At 65.2% G+C, this 17,162-nt stretch overlaps 1 protein-coding gene across 11 annotated transcripts in view; it reads left to right on the forward strand.

Moving 5' to 3' along the window:
- The first annotated feature begins 98 nt into the window (after positions 1-98).
- The window catches only part of BRSK2 (BR serine/threonine kinase 2), a 60,512-nt gene continuing 43,448 nt past the window's right edge, over positions 99-17,162 (forward strand). For all 11 annotated transcript variants that reach the window (XR_012377185.1, XR_012377183.1, XR_012377186.1 and 8 more), the window contains exon 1: positions 99-281. Coding sequence is in view for 7 of the 11 variants with exons in the window: in XM_073889769.1 (XP_073745870.1) it covers positions 188-281 (94 nt within the window). In the remaining 4 variants the exon portion in view is untranslated. The remainder of the gene's footprint in view (positions 282-17,162) is intronic.

The raw sequence follows: 17,162 nt of genomic DNA on the forward strand, positions 1-17,162 counted from the left end.
GGGCGCGGGGGGCGGCGGCGCGGGGAGGCGCGGGGGGCGCGGAGCGAGCGCGGCCCGCCGGGGCGCCGCCGACCCGGCCCAGCGCACGGACGGACGGACGGACGCGGACGGACGCGGCCCCTCCCTGCCGCCGCCGCCCGCCCGCCCGCCCGGGGCTCCCACCTCGCCGGCGCCGGGCCCGGGAGCGATGACATCGACGGGGAAGGACGGCGGCGGGGCGCAGCACGCGCAGTATGTGGGGCCCTACCGGCTGGAGAAGACGCTGGGCAAGGGGCAGACAGGTGCGTGCGGGGCCGGGGCGCCGGGGGGGCCCGCCGGCCGGGACTTTCGGGAAGACCCGGGGTCCGGGGGGAGCGGGAGCACCGAGGGTACCTGGGACAACGGGGGTAGGGAACCAGGGACACAGGAGGGGGGCGGTAGAGGACCGGGGACGTCGATGGAGAACGGGGGCTGGAGGGACCGGGGCGCCGGGGGACGGGGGGTTTCGGGGAGACCAGGGGTCCGTGGGGCCCGGGGACACCGAGGGGGCCCGGGGACACGTGTGTGTGTGTGGGGGAACCAGGGGACCGGGGACATCGAAGGGGATGGGGACATGGATGGGGCCCGGGCGCCGGGAAGGACCAGGGGCGCAGGGGCGCACAGGCCCGCCGCCGGGGAGGCCGTGCTGACTGCGCGCCGAGCGGTGGCGGGGGGTGGGGGAAGGCCCGGAAGGAGGTCGTCCCGAGCCGGGAGCTGTAGGCCCGGCCCGCGGCTCCGGCCGGCGGCCGCGAACAATGGGCAGCTGGGCGCCGGGTCCCGCCGCGGAGCCCGCAGGCCGTGCGGCTGCTGTCGGCCGGGCGCGGCCCAAGGACACGCGGCGCTGACGGGGGCGCATGGGCCGGGCCGGGCCGGGCCAGCGCCCCTCGGCTCCGGCTGCAGGTGCGCGGCCCCGGCCGCATTGTGCGCCGGAGCGACCGGGCCCATTGTGCCGCGGGAGGAGGGGGCCGAGCGGGCGCCCATCTGCTGTCTGCCGCGGCCCTGCTAATAGGCGTGCTGCCCGAGCAGCTGCGCCCCGGGCCGCGCGCCCCCGGCCGCGACCCCCAACTCCCGGCGGCGGCGGCGGGCAGGCAGGCGGGCAGGGAGGTGGCCCTATGCACCCTGCGGGCCGACCAGGCCACCTTGGCCAGGCTCGGGCCTTCCTCCACGGTGAGAGTGGGAGAGTGCCCAGGCGACTCGGGGGGCTGGACGGCGCCTGGCACTCCTAGCCGCTGTTTGGAACGTCTGCGACAGGGCACTGCCCCAGGGGAGGGACAGGGAGGCTGCTACTGGGCCCTATTCGGGATCCCAGGCCATAGATTGCAAAACCCTAGCCTGTGGGAGGAGGGAGCTCCTCGGCTGGTCCTGGCTGTCTTTCTGGTGATGAGGCTAGGTCCCAGCCTAGCAGCCATCCCCTCATCCAGCTGGCCAGGCGTTCACAGAGTGGCTTTGTGGGAGGCCAGGCTCAGCCATTTTCTTTCTTCTCCCAGGATGGGCCTTCTTGGCAGCCCAGAGGTCCAGTTGGCACTGACTGCTTCTCCCTGTCTCTCTGGGAAGTTCCTTAGACCTGGGGCCGGCAGGGGAGAGGAGGAAGGGAGGAGGAGGGTGCAGCAGTGCTGGCCCCACCTCGCTGGTGCAGGGTGGGGGCCCAGGAGGGAGCTGCTCTGGCCAGGGAGGCCGCAGGCCCTTCCCAAGCCTCCGTTGGTGGCACAGAGGTGGAGCTAGGAGGTGGTGTTAGGGAGGAAAGTGGGCCAGGCCCTGGGCTCTCCAGGGAGGGCAGGGGCTGTGATGTAACTAAGGCAAAGCGCCTAGGAAGGGACCTGGCAGGGGGCGGGGGGAGCTGCCCCTCTCCCACTCTGGGTGCCAACTGCTGAGGCCCCGAGGGGCCCCTGGCAGCAGGGCAGCGCTGTTGGGAGTGGGGGTGGTGTGGCCCGGGGTTCAAGGAGGAGGTGGCAGACTGCCGGTGTTCATCTGAGTTCAAAATACGCATGTTTCCTACAAGGAACAACTGTAGTTGGTGAAATCCTCAGTGGGGGAGGGACCTGGGGCAGCAGAATGTGGGAAGCAGTGAAATAATCTAATTATCGTACCAATAAAATGTGATTATAAGGAAGCATCGTCGTGTGAGTGGTGACAGCAATGAATTATACGTGCGCCGTGCTCGCCCGTCTCCATGGCAGGGGCTGGTCTCCTTACTCTTCATCGAGTTATCCTGTTGTACAGTTAATTACAGGAGGTTTCCACTGTAATTAACAGTAATGAATACAAAAGGCTATGCTGCGCGTGTGTGTCAACAACACGTTGCCATGTGATGTTTAGAAGCAGCTCCAAGTGGCACACAAAGCTAGCAGCCTTCCTCCTCGGGTCCCTCTCCCCTTTGAGGGGAGTCGGCGTTTGGTCTAGCTGAGGCCCCCTCCCTGGGGGGGGGGTCTGTCCATCCCGTGTTCCTTCTGGCTTCACCGAACACCTGCATCCCAGGAGGGCTTTGGGGGAGGCTCTCCTCTTGGTGCTGTCTCTCTGTCCCTTCTGTTGAAGGGTCATCTGGAGTTTGGTGGACGTGGGGCCTTGGGGTGTGGGTGCACCGGGCCTGCTGGCGGGTCTTCGGCGTCAAATGCCAAGAGAGTTGCAGTTTCCCAGGCCTGTTCTTTAGCTCTGGGGATAAACGTCTGACCTTATCTGGGGCTAGGCTTTCTGCCAGGAGACCTCAGTGGAAGAATGAACGACTGTAGTTCCAAGTGCTGCCTCCCTCCCTGGACGACAGCATGCCTGGGTCCTCCCTGCTCTTCCCTTGAGCTCTGCCCAAGTCCTGCAAAGGGGAAGCTGCGGTCAGGGAGGGAGTCAGCTGGGCGACCGCTGGGCCTCTCAGCCCGGCAGGTCCCGAGCCAGGGCCCCTTGGCAGGTGGGCCTGCTGCTCTGCCCCAAGATGCGGACTTCCAGAATAAGAGGCCGGGTGGGGGGCCGCTGCCCAGTGTGGAGTGCAGGTGTGGGCGGGGCTGCCCCCTCTGCCCAGCCGGACGCCCCTCTGGTGGCAAGAATGGTCCAGCTTACACTGTTTATTGCATCTTTTCAGTGGCCAGGGTTCTTGTGTGGTGTTGGGCTCAGCACGCGGGTTCTGTCACTCACGTTGGTGTTAGGCCGCCTCTCCCGGGCTGGTGTGGCTGTGGTTTCGAGGGCATCTCCGCACAGCTGTCCTTAACGTCCTGGGGTCACCTGTATCGGCAGCCCCGGGGAGGCCTCTGTCCCAGGCGGTGTCATGTTTTCTGGTGGGGGGATGGGTCTTTAGGTTCTGCTGGGGGACAGGTGTCACTGCCAAGGCTGTCTGTCCGGTCCCTGATGCAGGAAAGGCTTCTTCGCTGGAGGGCAGGGGGCACCTGCACAGGGTGCAGGTGGGTCCCAAGCAGGTCCAGGCGGGCTTGTTGTGGCCACCGGGTGGCCTTCTGGCCTGTATCACGCTGGCCCCTTCAGGACGTGGAGCAAGGCAGCAGATGTGCCTGGGGCTCTGCTCCCAGAAGCCCGGAGGACAGCAGGCTCTGCGTGCTGTTTCCGGAGCTGGGTCCACAGGAAGATGTGGAGCTCTCGGAAACCCTTTGTCTGTGGGTGGGAACTGAGGAGGAGGTGGCTGGGGCAGGGCTGTCAGATGAAGGGTCAGTCCAGCTCATGAGAGACGGTGGGGCTGTGGGGGCCGCCCCGCAGCTCACCCGGCTGGGCTTCCAGACTCTAGTGGGTGGGCCAGAGAGGAGCCGGGACTGCCACACTGAGGGAGCTGGGATGTCCCCTTCAGGTCCTTGAGGGGCCTTTCGGAGAATTCGTGTGGGGTGTTGGAGTCAGGCAGGCTGGAGAGGAGTCCTGAGGTGGGGGAAGCCAGCAGGTGAGGGAGGGGGAGACAGGTAGACCCGCAGGTGCTCCGTGGCCCAGAGCTGGAGCAGATGGGGGAGCAGAGGCAGGAGTGGGAGGGGAGGTGCCTGGGGCATGGAGGATGTGTTTGGTTTTAGAAAGTTGAGCAGAAGGCAGTTTGAGAACCAGTGAGAGGCTGCAGGGTGTGGACCCTGGAGATGGTGGGGGTGGGGGACTGGCTGGAGTTGGCCCTGGGGTGCCGTTGGGGGCTGAGGCCCAGAGAAGGGGTGCGGCCTGAGCAAAATGAAGGGAGACCGGGCGGGGATTCAGGTGGGCCTCTGCTGGCCATGTGGGGACTACCTACTGTGTCTGAGGATCTCTCCCCACCCCGTGAGCCTCCGCCCTCGGTGCTGCAGGCATGCCTCTGTCTGTCTAACCCGCCTACCAGCCAGGAAGCAGGCTCAGAACCGAGTGCTCTGCTCAAGGGCAGCAGCTCCTTGGGGATGGAGGGAAAGCCCAGCCTGCTCATGGCACAGGCTCGGTTGAAAAGTTCAAAGTAGCAGGACCCTATTCTCAAATAGTTGTGGTCAGAGCTCCAGGGCATGTAGGGAGCCCCCCACGCCTGTCTCCCTTGCCCCCCTGGAGCTGTATGCAAGGCCTGTGTCCCACCAGCGTTCAAGCGGGACAGACCCCACCCTAGTCCCCCTCCCACAGTGCAGGCTCTCCCCCGGAAGCCCCCGGCTTGGGCTGAGAGCTCTCCCTGGGTGGGCTGTCCCTGCTGATGGAGGGCAGCTCAGCTTGGAGGTTTCTGGGGTCACGCCTTGAAGGACGGGCCGTTTCCCAAAGGTAAAGATGGGAGGGTCCTGGAGGTGGCCCAAGGCCTAGGACCCTGGTCTCAAAGTGCCCCCTGCCCGCTACGGTCAGCTACAGCTCCGAGTGCTTCCACAGTGGCGACGGTGACAGCTCTCTGGGGACCGGGGAGCCATGTGTATCTGGAAGGACCTGCCAGGTGGAGGGCACAGCCTGGGCAGCAGTGCAAAGGGGAAACCAGGTGCTGCTGGGCTCAGCTCTAACCACGGGGTTCCCACAGGACGCCCCCACCCAGGGCTCCCAGTGTGATGTAGGAAGAGCATGTCCTGCACCCAGATGCCCAGTTGTCTTTCGAGCTGTCTGGGAACCGGGTGCTCCTGGCTGCAAGTGCAGAGGCAGGGCCAGAGCGGATCCTCACAGAAGGCTCGAGGGGTGACAGCCACCCAGGACTGTGTTTGGGGGAGAGGAGCATCGAGGTGAGGGGCTCCAGGTCCTGCCCCGTACCTCGCCTGCCTGAGGGTGGCCAGGGGCATCCTGATCCTTTCTGTGGCTGACAGGCTTGGCCACGTCTGGCGAAGCATGTGGGATGGGGGCCTCCAGGGCTGGCTCCCTGGGCTCCCCTGCCCCTCCCCGAGCAGCCTCCTGAAGGACTGTGTGGGGCCGGCAAGCGGGTTGCCGCAGAAAGCCGGCCTGGCTTGGGCCCCAGGCAGGGGCACATGTCTCTGGCTGATGGGAGTCCTGATTTCCGTGGGTGTTTGTGGGGTGATCTCTGGGCCTGAATACACACCATCCGCGTCCTCTCTGCCTGGACATCAGCTCTGCCCGGTGCTTGGCACCTTCAGTGTGTCGGAAGCAGCCAGGTCTTCCCAGGCCAGAGGCTGGATGCTGAGCCTGGTGCCTTGGCCGGGCTGCCTGTGTGTGCAGATGCTGGGCGGGGGGGGGGGGGGGGGGGTCTGGGACTGCTGTGGGCCAGGAGCAGTTACGGCACCTTTGTGGTGGCCTGGTGCTCTGGTTTGGAGAACACCTGTGTCTTCAAGGCCACGGGGCTCAGAACTGGCTTTTTCAGGGATCTTGGGAGGGTGAGGCTGCTCTGGTGGCCGTGCTGGGCTGACCGCTGTGGCGACCCTGCCTTGGCCCCCTGGGGCGTGGCTGCGCCTGGAGCTCCCCAGGCCCCAGAGCCCCTCCTGCCGTGCCTGCCTCCGGTGGATGGCGTCCCTGTGGCCTGGGAGTCCTCGTGCCCTCTGGGGGCCCATTGCCACACGGCAGGTGTGGGGGCCGCACACTTTTGTTGTGAGAGGCGCCTTGCTGCCTGCCTGTGGCCCCGCGTGCTCCCCATGTCAGCGTGTCCCTCCGGGCCTGCAGGGTGGGGCCCATAGGCCTTTGTGGCCGCCTCGGAGCTTAATGGGGTGGCTCTGTGCCGGAGGCCCAGGCCGGGGGCAGGCTGGACTCTGGCGCTCAGTGGTTGATGGACTTGGAGCCTCAGCCCCTCGCCCCCAGAGCAGGTTTCCTGTGGCTTCCGTGAGGCTCGTGCCGGGAATCATGTCGGAGGGGGTGCACATCTGTGGTGGGCCGGAGGACAGAGGGTCCACAGCTGTCGGGTCGCATCTGGGGTCTCAGAGGACAGGAGGGGCCCCTGGGCTCCTTAGGACCTTGCAGGAAGTCCTGTCAGACGTGGGCAGAGCTGGTGTCTCCTGATGGTTGCCCTGATGGAGCCCTTCCTGGTGCCGGGCCAGGTCAGCCCCAGGCCTGGGGTGAGCCTGCATGAGCCCGGCCAGGGGTGGCCAAGCCGTCTGCAGTCTGCCCGAGGCCTTGCCCCAGTGGTGTCGGCTGGCTCACAGGGCTGCCCCGGGCCAGCTGCCTCGGACACTGGACAGGAGGGAGGCTGGGCTGGGCCCGAGGCTGTGGGCACAAAGCGGGGATTGTGTTGGGCCCCACCCCGAGAGGTGGCCCAGGCCTTGTTCCTCAGCCTCTGAGGGGCCAGTGTTCTGGAGCCAGGCAGCAGCCCCCCCAGCCCGCAGCACTGTGCTCCCGAAGGCCCCGCGGCTTTTGAGAACAGTGCTTCTCTTCCAGCCGGTCTCCTCGCTGTGCCCTGTGGCAGCGATGCCCCGGGCGGATTTCGAGGGGACACGGAGGTGGAGAGCACCACGTGAGATCCTGGGGACACACACCCTGGCTGGGGGTCAGCTTGTGAGGACAGAGCCGCTCCCCCCATGCTTGCCACATCCTTGTCCACGCAAGGGATGGGGCTGACCCCACGTGAGCCTGGCCACGGGGCGCAGAAGATTCCCAGGGCCTTATGGTTCTGGGCTGGGGACTGGTGGAGGGGCTGAGGGTCCCTGGGACTTAGGGGCTCAGCAGCCTGCCATTGGTGATGGAGGCACCCCACCACTACCGCCCACTCTGGGCTCAGGCAGGGCCCAAGGGTGTGCCCTGCAGGGCATGGCTGGCCTCTCTGGCCCCAGGGCAGAGGTGGGAGGGCAGCCTAAACAGTGCTTATGTGGCTAAGTGACGTGTGACGCAGCAGGCACCGGGGACACGTCAGGCCGCGGGGCCGTGGGCTGTCTGTGGGGGTGGTGGGAGGCTGCCTGGCCAGGAATGTGGCATCTGTGAGGGGTGGTTTGGCCCGGGTACCTACTGGGTAACTACTGACTTGGGCCAAAGGTCAGGGTGGAAGGAGACTGAGGAGGCAGCGCCTGGTGGCCCTATAGTCTGGGGCTGGCCGCTTGGGAATCTGATGGGGCCCCCCTCCATGGCCAGTGTCAGCGTGGCTGCAGGCTGGGAGGCCAGAGCAGAAGTGACGCTGGGGAGTGGCTGCCTGGGCTGGCCTGGCCTGGCTGAGAGCTCACCTGAGCCCTGGCTGCCTGCTTCCCTGGGTAGGGGGCCTCCTACGGGGGCCATGCCGAGGTGGGAAAGGTGATGGGCAGAGGTGGCCACTGGGCGAGCCAGGGCTAGAGTGGGGAGGCGGCCCTGAGGCAGGGTAGCTTAACTCCCCTAGTTCTGTCTAAGACATGGGCGCCCTCACATGTCCAGCTTCCTGGGGTGGTGCCACTGACCTCAAGCTGGACGCCAGGGCACGGGTGGGCAGGGGTAGTCAGGAGCCCAGGTCTGCAGAGGCCAGGTGAAGCCCCTTCCCCAGGGTGGGGAGCCAAGGGCCTGGGTGTAGCCTGGGGGCCCTCACTGGGCAGCTTTCCTGCTGGGTATGGGCAGCACCAAGGAATGAGCCCCTGATGCCTGTGGGGAGAGGCACCCTGGAACTTTCCAGCCTCTTTGCTCTTCAGGGAGGGAGGTTCAGTGTGCCGGGGGAGCTCCAGGTCCCCTGGGACCATTGAGATGTGTGCGGTCAGCTGGCCCATAGGCATGACCCTGAGGATCCTGCCTTGTCCCTCCTTCCCGCATCCACTCCTGGCATATGGTGTGCAGTAGCCTAGAAGGGGCTGGGCCTGCCGCCCCCCCACAGGAGCCAGCTGGAAGGTGCGGGTGTCGTGACTGTCCAGGGTCTCCAGGGTCGGCCTTTGTACAGAGCCCCCAGAGGCAGCCCCCCCGCCCCGGGCGATCAGTGAAGAGCTCAGATTGTGGGCAGTCTGTGTGACCCCTTGGAGAGTCTCAGGTTCCTACCTCAGTTTCTCGGTTCTCCTCGCGTGTGGTGCTGGGCGGGGGGATGCAGTGAGCTTAGGGCTTGGCAGGGGGCCCAACGTGGTGGCTACACCCAGTGTCCCCCTAGGGCCGGCCATGGTGCCTGAGGGGAGCCCCTGGCCGGGGCAGGGGACTGCAGGGAGAAATGGGGATTGACGCGTTGTTGCATTCACTCCTCCCCTTGGGGGTGCGGTGTCCTCACGGTTCTCAGTTTGGGGGTGAGTGGGTGGGGATTGTTGCAAGGCCTGGCTGGGCCAGCTGTGCTGGGCTGTGGGCTGGGGAGCAGGAGGGCACAGTCTTGGGGCCTCGGAGTGGTGGCTGCCTCACCCCGAAGGCTCTGGGCTGGCAAGGGGCTCGAACTGTCCCTTCCCTCTGCCACACAGTGCCATGCGGTGCCACGTTGCCCTGGGACACCGCCCTGCTCCGTGTCCTGCTGCTGGCCAGCCAGCAGCTTCCTCTGTCCTGGGGCCCACCTGGGATGGGGCCCTGCACTGGCTCCTGGGACTGCAGCTGGGGCTCTCGTGGGAACGGCTTCTTGTCTTCATCAGCACAGGGGCATTTTCAGACACAGAAGACCCCGAAAGCCCACCCCAGCCTCGGCAACAGGAGGCCGATTTTGCCCCCCACCCCAAGCATTATTTGGAGGCAAGTCCCAGACATAGTTTAAATATTTTGGTGTGTGTGTCTGACAGAGATTCTAGAAAAGCACAGTACCAGATCACCCTGTGAAGTTAGCACCGATTCCCCAAACTGGCAGGAGTCCAGCCAGATGCTAGATTTTTCACCTGAAGTGGCTGTTCCCTTGAGGCCAGTGGGGCCCGGGGCTAGGGGCTGCTGCCAGGAGTCCTCAAGCTGAGTGTCGCCCCAAGGCCTGGGACCATGAAGGTCTGCATTCCTGAGCTCCCCAGGGATGCTGCTGCAGGTGGGGACCCCACTGGGGGAGAGCACGGTGTGCGGCTGTGTCCTGTCCTGGTGTGGTGAGGACGGTGTGGCGGAGGTGTGGGCTGCATTCTCCAGTCCACGGGTCCTCCGTGCTGGGTGCCAGCTATGGGATGCAGCAGAAGGCGGGCTCAGCGCTGCCTGGGGGCCACGGGTCTGCCCCGTCCCGAAGCATCACTGCCCGTTGTGCACACAGAGGGACAGGCCCAGTGGGGCTGCTACACATGCAGGAGTGGGTGTCATGCAGGGTGATGCAGGGTGGGGCCAGCCTCCCCAGCCCCCTGCGGCCATAGCAGAGTGGAAGAGGGAGGCCCCCTCTGCGTGTGGGCCCCACCGCCCCTCCTCGCCTCCTGCCGGTCCTCGCGTCCACGCCAGCCTCACCCTCCTGGCTGTGCTGGTCCTCTCCTTGAGTGCCGGTGGGAGCACTCACTGCCTTGGGCACGCTGGAGGGGCACGCAGACAGCCGTGTGTGGGGTGGCCGGAGCTCAGGCTGGGTGGCCGGGGCACACACACACCCCGGGCCCACGTGGCAGCTCCGTCGTCCCGGAGCTGCTCGGCCAGCACGCCTGGCCTCTGCCTTCCGCATGTGACTTCACGGAGGAGCAGCTGATGCCTGCTTTCCCCTGTGGTGTCTGTGTTCTTGGGCTTCCTGCCTGGTGCGAGGCCTGCTTGAGGCAGCCCTGTGGTCGGGGCTCACACTCTCCGTGCAGATGCATTCCCCAAATGTGCGTGCATGTCCTGCTGAGCCATCTGACCAGGATCGTGGTCACCTGAAAGAATCTCCCTCTTTAAGCACAGGACAAAGCTGCCAGCTAGCAGCAGGACATGGAGCAGGGCAGTGTACCGGGGCAACGTGGCACCGCATGGCACCGTGTGGCAGAGGGAAGGGACAGTTCGAGCCCCTCGCCAGCCCAGAGCTTTCGGGGTGTGAGGCAGCCACCACTCCGAGGCCCCTAGCAGGCTCCCTAGGAGCTCTGTCCCTGGAGCATGGCGTAACAGCCGGCAGGGCTGTCAGAAGCTGGAATGGGGGTGGCTGGGGGTGGGAAGACAACCTGGGATCCCTGCACTCTGCCCAGGAGTACCCCTCACTGGTCCCTGCCAGCCCCCCCTTACCTTGTCCCCCCTTTCCGAGTCTCCATGGGGAGCAGCCGCAAGCCCTCAGGTCGTGCCACCCTCCTGGGTGGGGGGGCTTGCTGGCCACACTCTGACTCTGGGGTCTTCAGGACTGAGAGAAAACTGCCCTGTGTGGGGTCTTGGTTGTGGAGGGGGCCCCTGGGGCTGGTCTCTGTCCCTGGCTAGGCCGACCTGCGTGGGGAGCTGTCCAGCAGGGCTGTGCTGAAGTCTGCAGCTTCCGCGCCCGGTGAGCCAGGCTGCGGCTAGCCACACGTCCTCAGACCTCTGCTGCTGGGGGAAGGGCCGGATGTCTGGCAGGCTCCTGCATCCAGGCCCTGCTGTGGGACAGCTTCTGTGCTGAACGGGGGCAGGAGGTGGAAGCCACCGGGCTGCTAGACATGCTTAGTGGCAGCTCCCAGGGGGGACCCCAGCCCCCGGTCCCCCCTCTCCCTGCAGAAGTTGCTGGTGGCCAGGTCTCCTGGGGCTGCCACTGACTCTCTGGGGACAAGGGGAGGGCCAAGGCCCCAGAGAGTCATGACCATGATTGCCGCCTGTCCTCCAAGGCTGTGGGGGCACGAGGGAGCCCTTCCTGACTCTGGGGTTGATTTGAGGTGACTTCCCAGGGCAGCCCCTGGCCCCCCTCTGATATTTGCCTTGTATCTCCAGTGGCAGGAACCTTCCTGTCAGGTCCCTTGGGGATGTGTTGTGGGGGCTGCGAGGGCACAGAGCAATCTGGGGGACTTGACCGGTCGCCTGGCCCGGTGCCCTGGAGGCTGTGGGTGGCTTGCATCATCGGGACTCCTTGGGGAGGAAGGCTGGTCCCCACTGGCCAGTTGTTGCCCCTGTGGCCACCCTCTGGGCCCCCTTGTTTCAGGGGTCTTGTGGCCTGAGGGTGGATGACGTGCGGGAGTTTCTGCAGGACACTGAGCCATCGGTGGATACCCTTGGGGGGGCCGAAGGGGCTGGGCTGTGGGTCTGAGGCATGCCTGTTCAAGCCCCTCAGCTGAGGGGACAGAGATGTGGGGCTATGTCCCTGTCTCCCTGGCCTGTGGTGCTCCCTGCACAGTCTGCTCCTGCCGCCCCCTCCTCAGGGCTGGGAACTGGGGGGGGGGTATGGTGTAGAATTCAGGAAGCCAGGCTCCCGGCCCAAGACCACCATCCTGGGCTAGCAGGGGGTGGGCGTGGGTATCTCCCGCGGAAGGCTGCGAAGGAGGCTGGGCTTGGTGGGTAGCGGGGGCTGATTCTGGCTCATCTCTAAAGAGGCGGAGGGCTTGTCTCAGATTGGAGGTTTGCTGACGCTAAACCCCCAAATCCCAAGGGATTTATAACTAATCATAAAGTGGCACAGATAGACCATCCTCCAGCAGATGCACGGAGTGACAGAGGGCATCTGCACACGTGGGCTGTGTTGTCCTGGCTGGCACAAGAGATGTATGGGGGGCTTGGTGGGGGCTGGAGGGGAACCCCTAGGTGGCACCGGTGGCCCAGGGTCTTCAAGGGTGCCCCTGTCAGATTCACTTCTGGCTTTGCTGCTGGCTGGGGGAGGGCTGCGGTGTGCATTGCCCTCTGAGTCCCCAGAGGGCTGCTGTCCTGGGCGCTGCCCTGTGGAGTTGGGGACAGGCCAGCCCCCGGTCCCTCTGCCTGTGGGGTGCTCAGACCCATGTTCCACAGCTTGCCTTTGGGGTCAGCTAGCCATGGGGCCTCTGACTCTGGGTCTCTGCATCACACCACCCCCTCCATACCATCCTGCCCTGGTGTCTGCAGGAGTGGGGTATGGAGCCCAGTTGGGTCACTTGGGGGTCAGTCACAGTTGTCCCTACATCCAGAGACCCAGAAGGGTGGCCACTCCCCCCCCCAGGCCATGCCATCCTCGGTCCGTAGATCAGTATGGGGGTCACCTCGTTGTCGGGCTGATGCTGCTGATGCCCCTGTTGGGAGCCAGGCTGGGGGTGGGTTGCAGATGACCAGCAGGGGGATTGGACTGAAGGCCACATTCAGGGGAAGGCTGGGGAACAAGCCTGAGCCGGTTAGCCCTGTGGTCTCACTTACTGCTCCTTCTGTCCAGGTGTCTGCAGCATCCTGAGTCCACCCAGCTGGGCGGCCTGTAGGTGACAGTCCCAAGTGACAGTCCCTGCCACACCCCCGGTGGCCCCCGGTGGCTCCAGCAAGGTCCCGCCCATCTGCCTCTGCCCAGGACTTCAACGTGGGGCAGTGGGTCACTCTACCGAGGGACATCCTTATCCTTAGCATCTGTGTGGCTGGCCCTTTAGGAGGTCTGGAAGAGCCCCGTGGGGAAGCCAGGCCCCCTGAGAGGGGCTGGCAGCTGTGGGCATGATCCCCAGGCCCCGTCTGGTCAGCTCTACATGTCCATGCTGGACCTCAGGAGCTCGCTGCTGTGGGGCATCCTGCCGTACCTGGGGGGCTGCAGACCAGCCCCCACTACCATGGAGGCGCTTCTTCTCTTAGATGACAAGGGCTCTCTGCCCTGGTGACCCAGCAACCCCCAGAAACAGCATGGGCATGTGGGGCGGGGGGTGGGCATCAGCTCTAAGCAGGCACAGGGCAGGTGGGGGCCAGGCCCATCCGCGGGTCAGCAGAGACAGAGCCTGGGAGCCCCATGCTGGCAGGGTGATGTCAGCTTCTCTGGCGTGGCCTCAGGACAGGTGGCCTGCATTTGGGTACGGGCCTTCCTAACCTGGCCCCGTGTCCAGTGGGCCTGCACTGAGACTGGCCTGCAGGTTTCCAGGTGCAGAGGGCACGTGTCTGTGTATTAGCACCTTGCCTGCTCTGGGCCCTGGGCAGTGGGTGCTGGTGGGGGTAGGGGCGGCTTGTGGGACAGGGCGTGGCTCAGGATTCAGGGCATCGGGGGTCAGGAGGTCAGGGCAGTGGTCCAGGGAGCAGCAGGCCTGAGGTTGTGTTGGCGGATGTTGGGCACATCAGGGGAGAGGTTGCTCTTTTTCTGGGACCTTGTGCCCATTCTTGCCTTCTGGGTGGCCGAGCCCATCACCCGAGGGCCAGCGCTGAGAGAAGAGGTGGTAGAGGTAGACATCCCACTCCGGCTCCGTGACTGTGGACAGCTCTGGGCAGGTGGGCCTTGGGGACCCATGCAGGTGTTTGGGAGGATGAGGGTGACACATATGGGCAGGCGGGTCTTTGTCTCTTCTCTCTCTCTCCACCCTTTGGAGCAAGCTGCCCACTGCCTGCTAAGCAGATTCTATTATTACCCCACGCCGGAGATTACATCCTCGTGGCGCCCTTCCGGGGATGGGCAGGCTCTCCTGGTTCCCAACCCCGGCGGCAGGGGGGCAGGGCAGAGGGCCGCAGGCCTGTTCTCCCGCTTCTGCTGGTATTGAAGGCAGGGGGTGAGGCCAGCCGTCTGTCTGGGGAGCACATCCCTCCGAGGGACCCGAGCTCGTCTGGGTTTGCCCCTGCAGAGGTAGCTCCCTTGGCAGAGGGGCTAAGAAGTACCCTGGACCTCTGTGCCTCACCCAAGCCCAGTGCCAGGCTCCTTGGGTGGCAGCCTTGGCCAGGTGGCAAACAACCCACTCGTTGCCCCCCCCCCCAGCCCTGGTGCCTTGGCATCTGTGTCATGTGGGGCACCGGCCAGGGTCCCTGAGCCCAGCCACCCTGCCCCAGCACCTGCCTCAGCCCTTAGCTCCCCTGGGTCAGGTGCTCCTCGGTCGGAGTATCTGTGCCTTCGTATGGAGTGGGGCCCCAGAGCCTGCCCCCAGCCAGCACCCAGCAGGTCCTGGGCACTAGACTTCCTCTCCTGGCCTCCTTTGCTAGGTAGAGCTACCCTGTTCTGCCCGGGACCCCTGAGCCAGGACCGGTCTCTCAGGGAGGAGTCTAGGAAGAGGGCCTGAGTCAGTGTGCCCCTACCCCATAAGCAGGGAGGGGGCACAAGCTTGCGGGCCCCTGGCGGGGGGGAGGGACACAAGACCATCCTAATGTTTGGGGAAACCAAGTTAGATAGTTTTTTAAGTGCAGATCAGGTTGTTTTTTGTTGTTGGTTTGCTTGTTTTTAATGCTAAACTCCAAATTGACAGAGTGCAGAGTGGTCCCCGTGGTGTCTGCTCCCCTGCAGAGACAGTTTCTTGGGAAACCCCCAGTGACTTGTCCTACTTGGGGGCAGGAGACCTTACTGCCCTTCGGGGGTCCGTCTGCCCTCCCGTTTCGTCCTCTCCAGCCTGCTGGGCTGTGGAAGCCCGTGTGTCTCCAAGGCCGACCCGGGCAGCCCTCGTGGGCATGCTGGGCTAAGGGGCTGCTGGGGGTGCTGGTGGCCGCAGCGGGGCGGGGCTGTGCCCTCGTCTGCCTGACCACAGGCTGGCTGGCAGATGCAAGGGCCCTCAGTGGCACGTGGCTTCCCTGGTGTCCTGTTTCGGGACTGGTGACACAGCCAGGGTGCTCATGGGAGCTGGGAAGCAGGCAGGGGTGGAGGGTGCCTGGCCTCTGGCGTCTGCTCACTTGCAGCTTCTGCTTTATCGGGGAGGCCCTGTGGCTTCTAGGAAGTATCGGCACCCCTGGCTCTGTGCCTGAGGGTCCCCCGTGCACACAGGGTCCCCTGTCCGCACAGCAGGTGTGTGTGGATTTGGATGGGGTTGTGCCTGGCCCCCACAGGCCATGGGTGTCTGTGTGTGCAGTGACAGGTGGTGGTTCCCTCAGGCTTCCCAGGGTGGGCAATCCCATTGCCGTCCCGGGGGCCTGGTGGGAGGGGCTGGCCGGTGTGGAGACGGTAGGGAGGGGAGGCCTCTGTGCTCCGCTGGGCAGGTAGGCTGAGGTCTGTGTCTGCTGCTGACCCCCTGGGGCCTGGACTGCTGGCTGCTGGCCTCTCCTGGCGACCCCTGATCTTCCCCCCTGCCAGGCACTCGGTCACTGACTCATTTGCTCTGCCGGCTGAACCACTGTGTCCCTCCACACCTCCCTGGGAGACTGGACAGCTGCTGGCCGCACCATGGTGTCCACACTGCAGGTGTGACCCTGGCCCTCTGGGGTCTTGCCTCCTTGCACGTGGGGCTCCTTGTGTGCTAGACCCAGTCCCCTTCCCTTCACAGCAGCCCCCAGGCCCTCGCCCTCTGCCGCTTGCTCCCGGCAAGCCCACCCCCTTCCTGAGGACCCTCAGCACCCACCTTCCTGCCTCCAGCCTGTGAGCATTGGCAGGTGACCCCATCATTAGCCCCCAGTCCTGAGGCGTCTGAAAATAGGACACCAGCTTAAGGAAAAAAAACACAATTTACCAGATTGAGTTTCTGAATAGTTACTGGGCTTAATCAAAATATTTCACTGGGCTAATTTTACAGTATTGAATTGAAAAGCCAGTCAGGAGAAGTCTCATGGGGTCGTCTGCCGCTGTTGGAACCAGAGACGTGGCTCTCGCTTGCGTGCCCCGCCCATGGCTCCTTCCTCCCAGACTTCCCAGTGCGGAGTGGGTGGAGGTTCTGGGCAGGGGGTGCAGAGAGGGGCATGCAGGGCTGGGGCCAGCTGTCTGCTGTTGCACCACCCAGGGGAGCCCCAGAACTAATGGCTTCACAGCATTCTACCCCCCAGACAAGGCTGTGGGCTCCCTTCGGGCATCCTGCCTCATGCCTGCATGCATTTAGCTGAGCCCCACCTGCCCACAGGGCTGTGGTCAGAGGGGCGTTGGGGCCCAGCTGGGGCCCAGGTGGTGGGCACCTCCTCACTTTCTCCCTGACTCTCCCCCGCAGAGGGCCCCCCGTGGTTCTCAGGTTGGATCTTCAGGGCTCCGAGCGCCTGGGACTCGTGCCCATAGGATGCAGAACTGAGCACACAGTAGGTGGATGCCCCTCAGAGATGCTGGCTGGGCAGGTGGGCCCTGCTGGGTCTGGGGGGAGCCCCAGCCTGGAGGTAGGGACGGTGACGTTCTGCTCTGGATGTCAGCCAAGGGTGTGCAGCTGAGGGAGGAGCGGCTGCCCTCCCGTCTGGCTCCAGGGTGAGTGGGCCGTCTGGGGGCTCCTCGTCGCGGGGGAGGGAAGGGAGGGTGGGGTGCCCCATCACATCACACACCCCATGAATCTCAATGGCTCTGTGATTGCCATGGCAACCACCTAGCGCCAAGCCCGTGACTCTGGAAGAGAGGGGAATCCCCTCCCTCCCTCCTCCCGCCCGCCCTACTGGCTGTAGCCTCCCTCCACTCCCCTCTGGGGCAGCCCCCAGCCCCCCTCCCTACCCTCCGGGGAGCTCACAGTGCCCTGCCGGGGCATCCCCTGGTTTCCCCCACGGCCCATATCCGCAGACCTGGGAGGAGGGACCCGGTTCCTGTGGTCCTGAGCAAGTCCCCGCTTGTGGTGGGGTGGAGTCCAGTGTCCCAGACACAACCTGGTGGACGGGTCCCTGGGCAGCAGCCCTCAGAAGGTGGATGCAGTATCATGGGGGGCTTCACACCACAGCCCCAGGCTGGAGGGGGCTCTCGATGCCTGCCCTGTCCTGGCCTTCTGGACCCACCAGGGAGGTGGCCGGTGAATGGAGGGGGTGGGCACTGGGCAGAAAGGGCAGGACCGACCTGGGAGGGCTGGCACCCTCTTTGTTCCTGCGGCCCCTGCAACTCTGCCTTGAGCCCGCCTGACTCCCCCACTCCCAGGCCCTGTGCCTGAGCGTGGAGAGCTGTGGCCGGGCTGGGCATGGTCCTCCAGGAAGCCCTCCAGTGCCCTCCAGGAGGGTCCTGGCTCCCGCCTGCGGAGGCCGGCCTGCAACCCCCGTCTGGGCGTGTTATTCAGGAAACTGCTCGTCTCACCTTCGGCTCCTTTGAACAATGTGGCATCGGTGGGTTCCTCAAGGAGCTGGTCAGAGGGCCGTCTTTCCCC

The sequence above is a fragment of the Callorhinus ursinus genome, unplaced genomic scaffold (assembly GCF_003265705.2).
Source record: "Callorhinus ursinus isolate GAN/ISIS: 27379988/994484 unplaced genomic scaffold, GSC_fseal_2.0 scaffold118, whole genome shotgun sequence".
NCBI classification, from domain to species: Eukaryota; Metazoa; Chordata; class Mammalia; order Carnivora; family Otariidae; genus Callorhinus; species Callorhinus ursinus.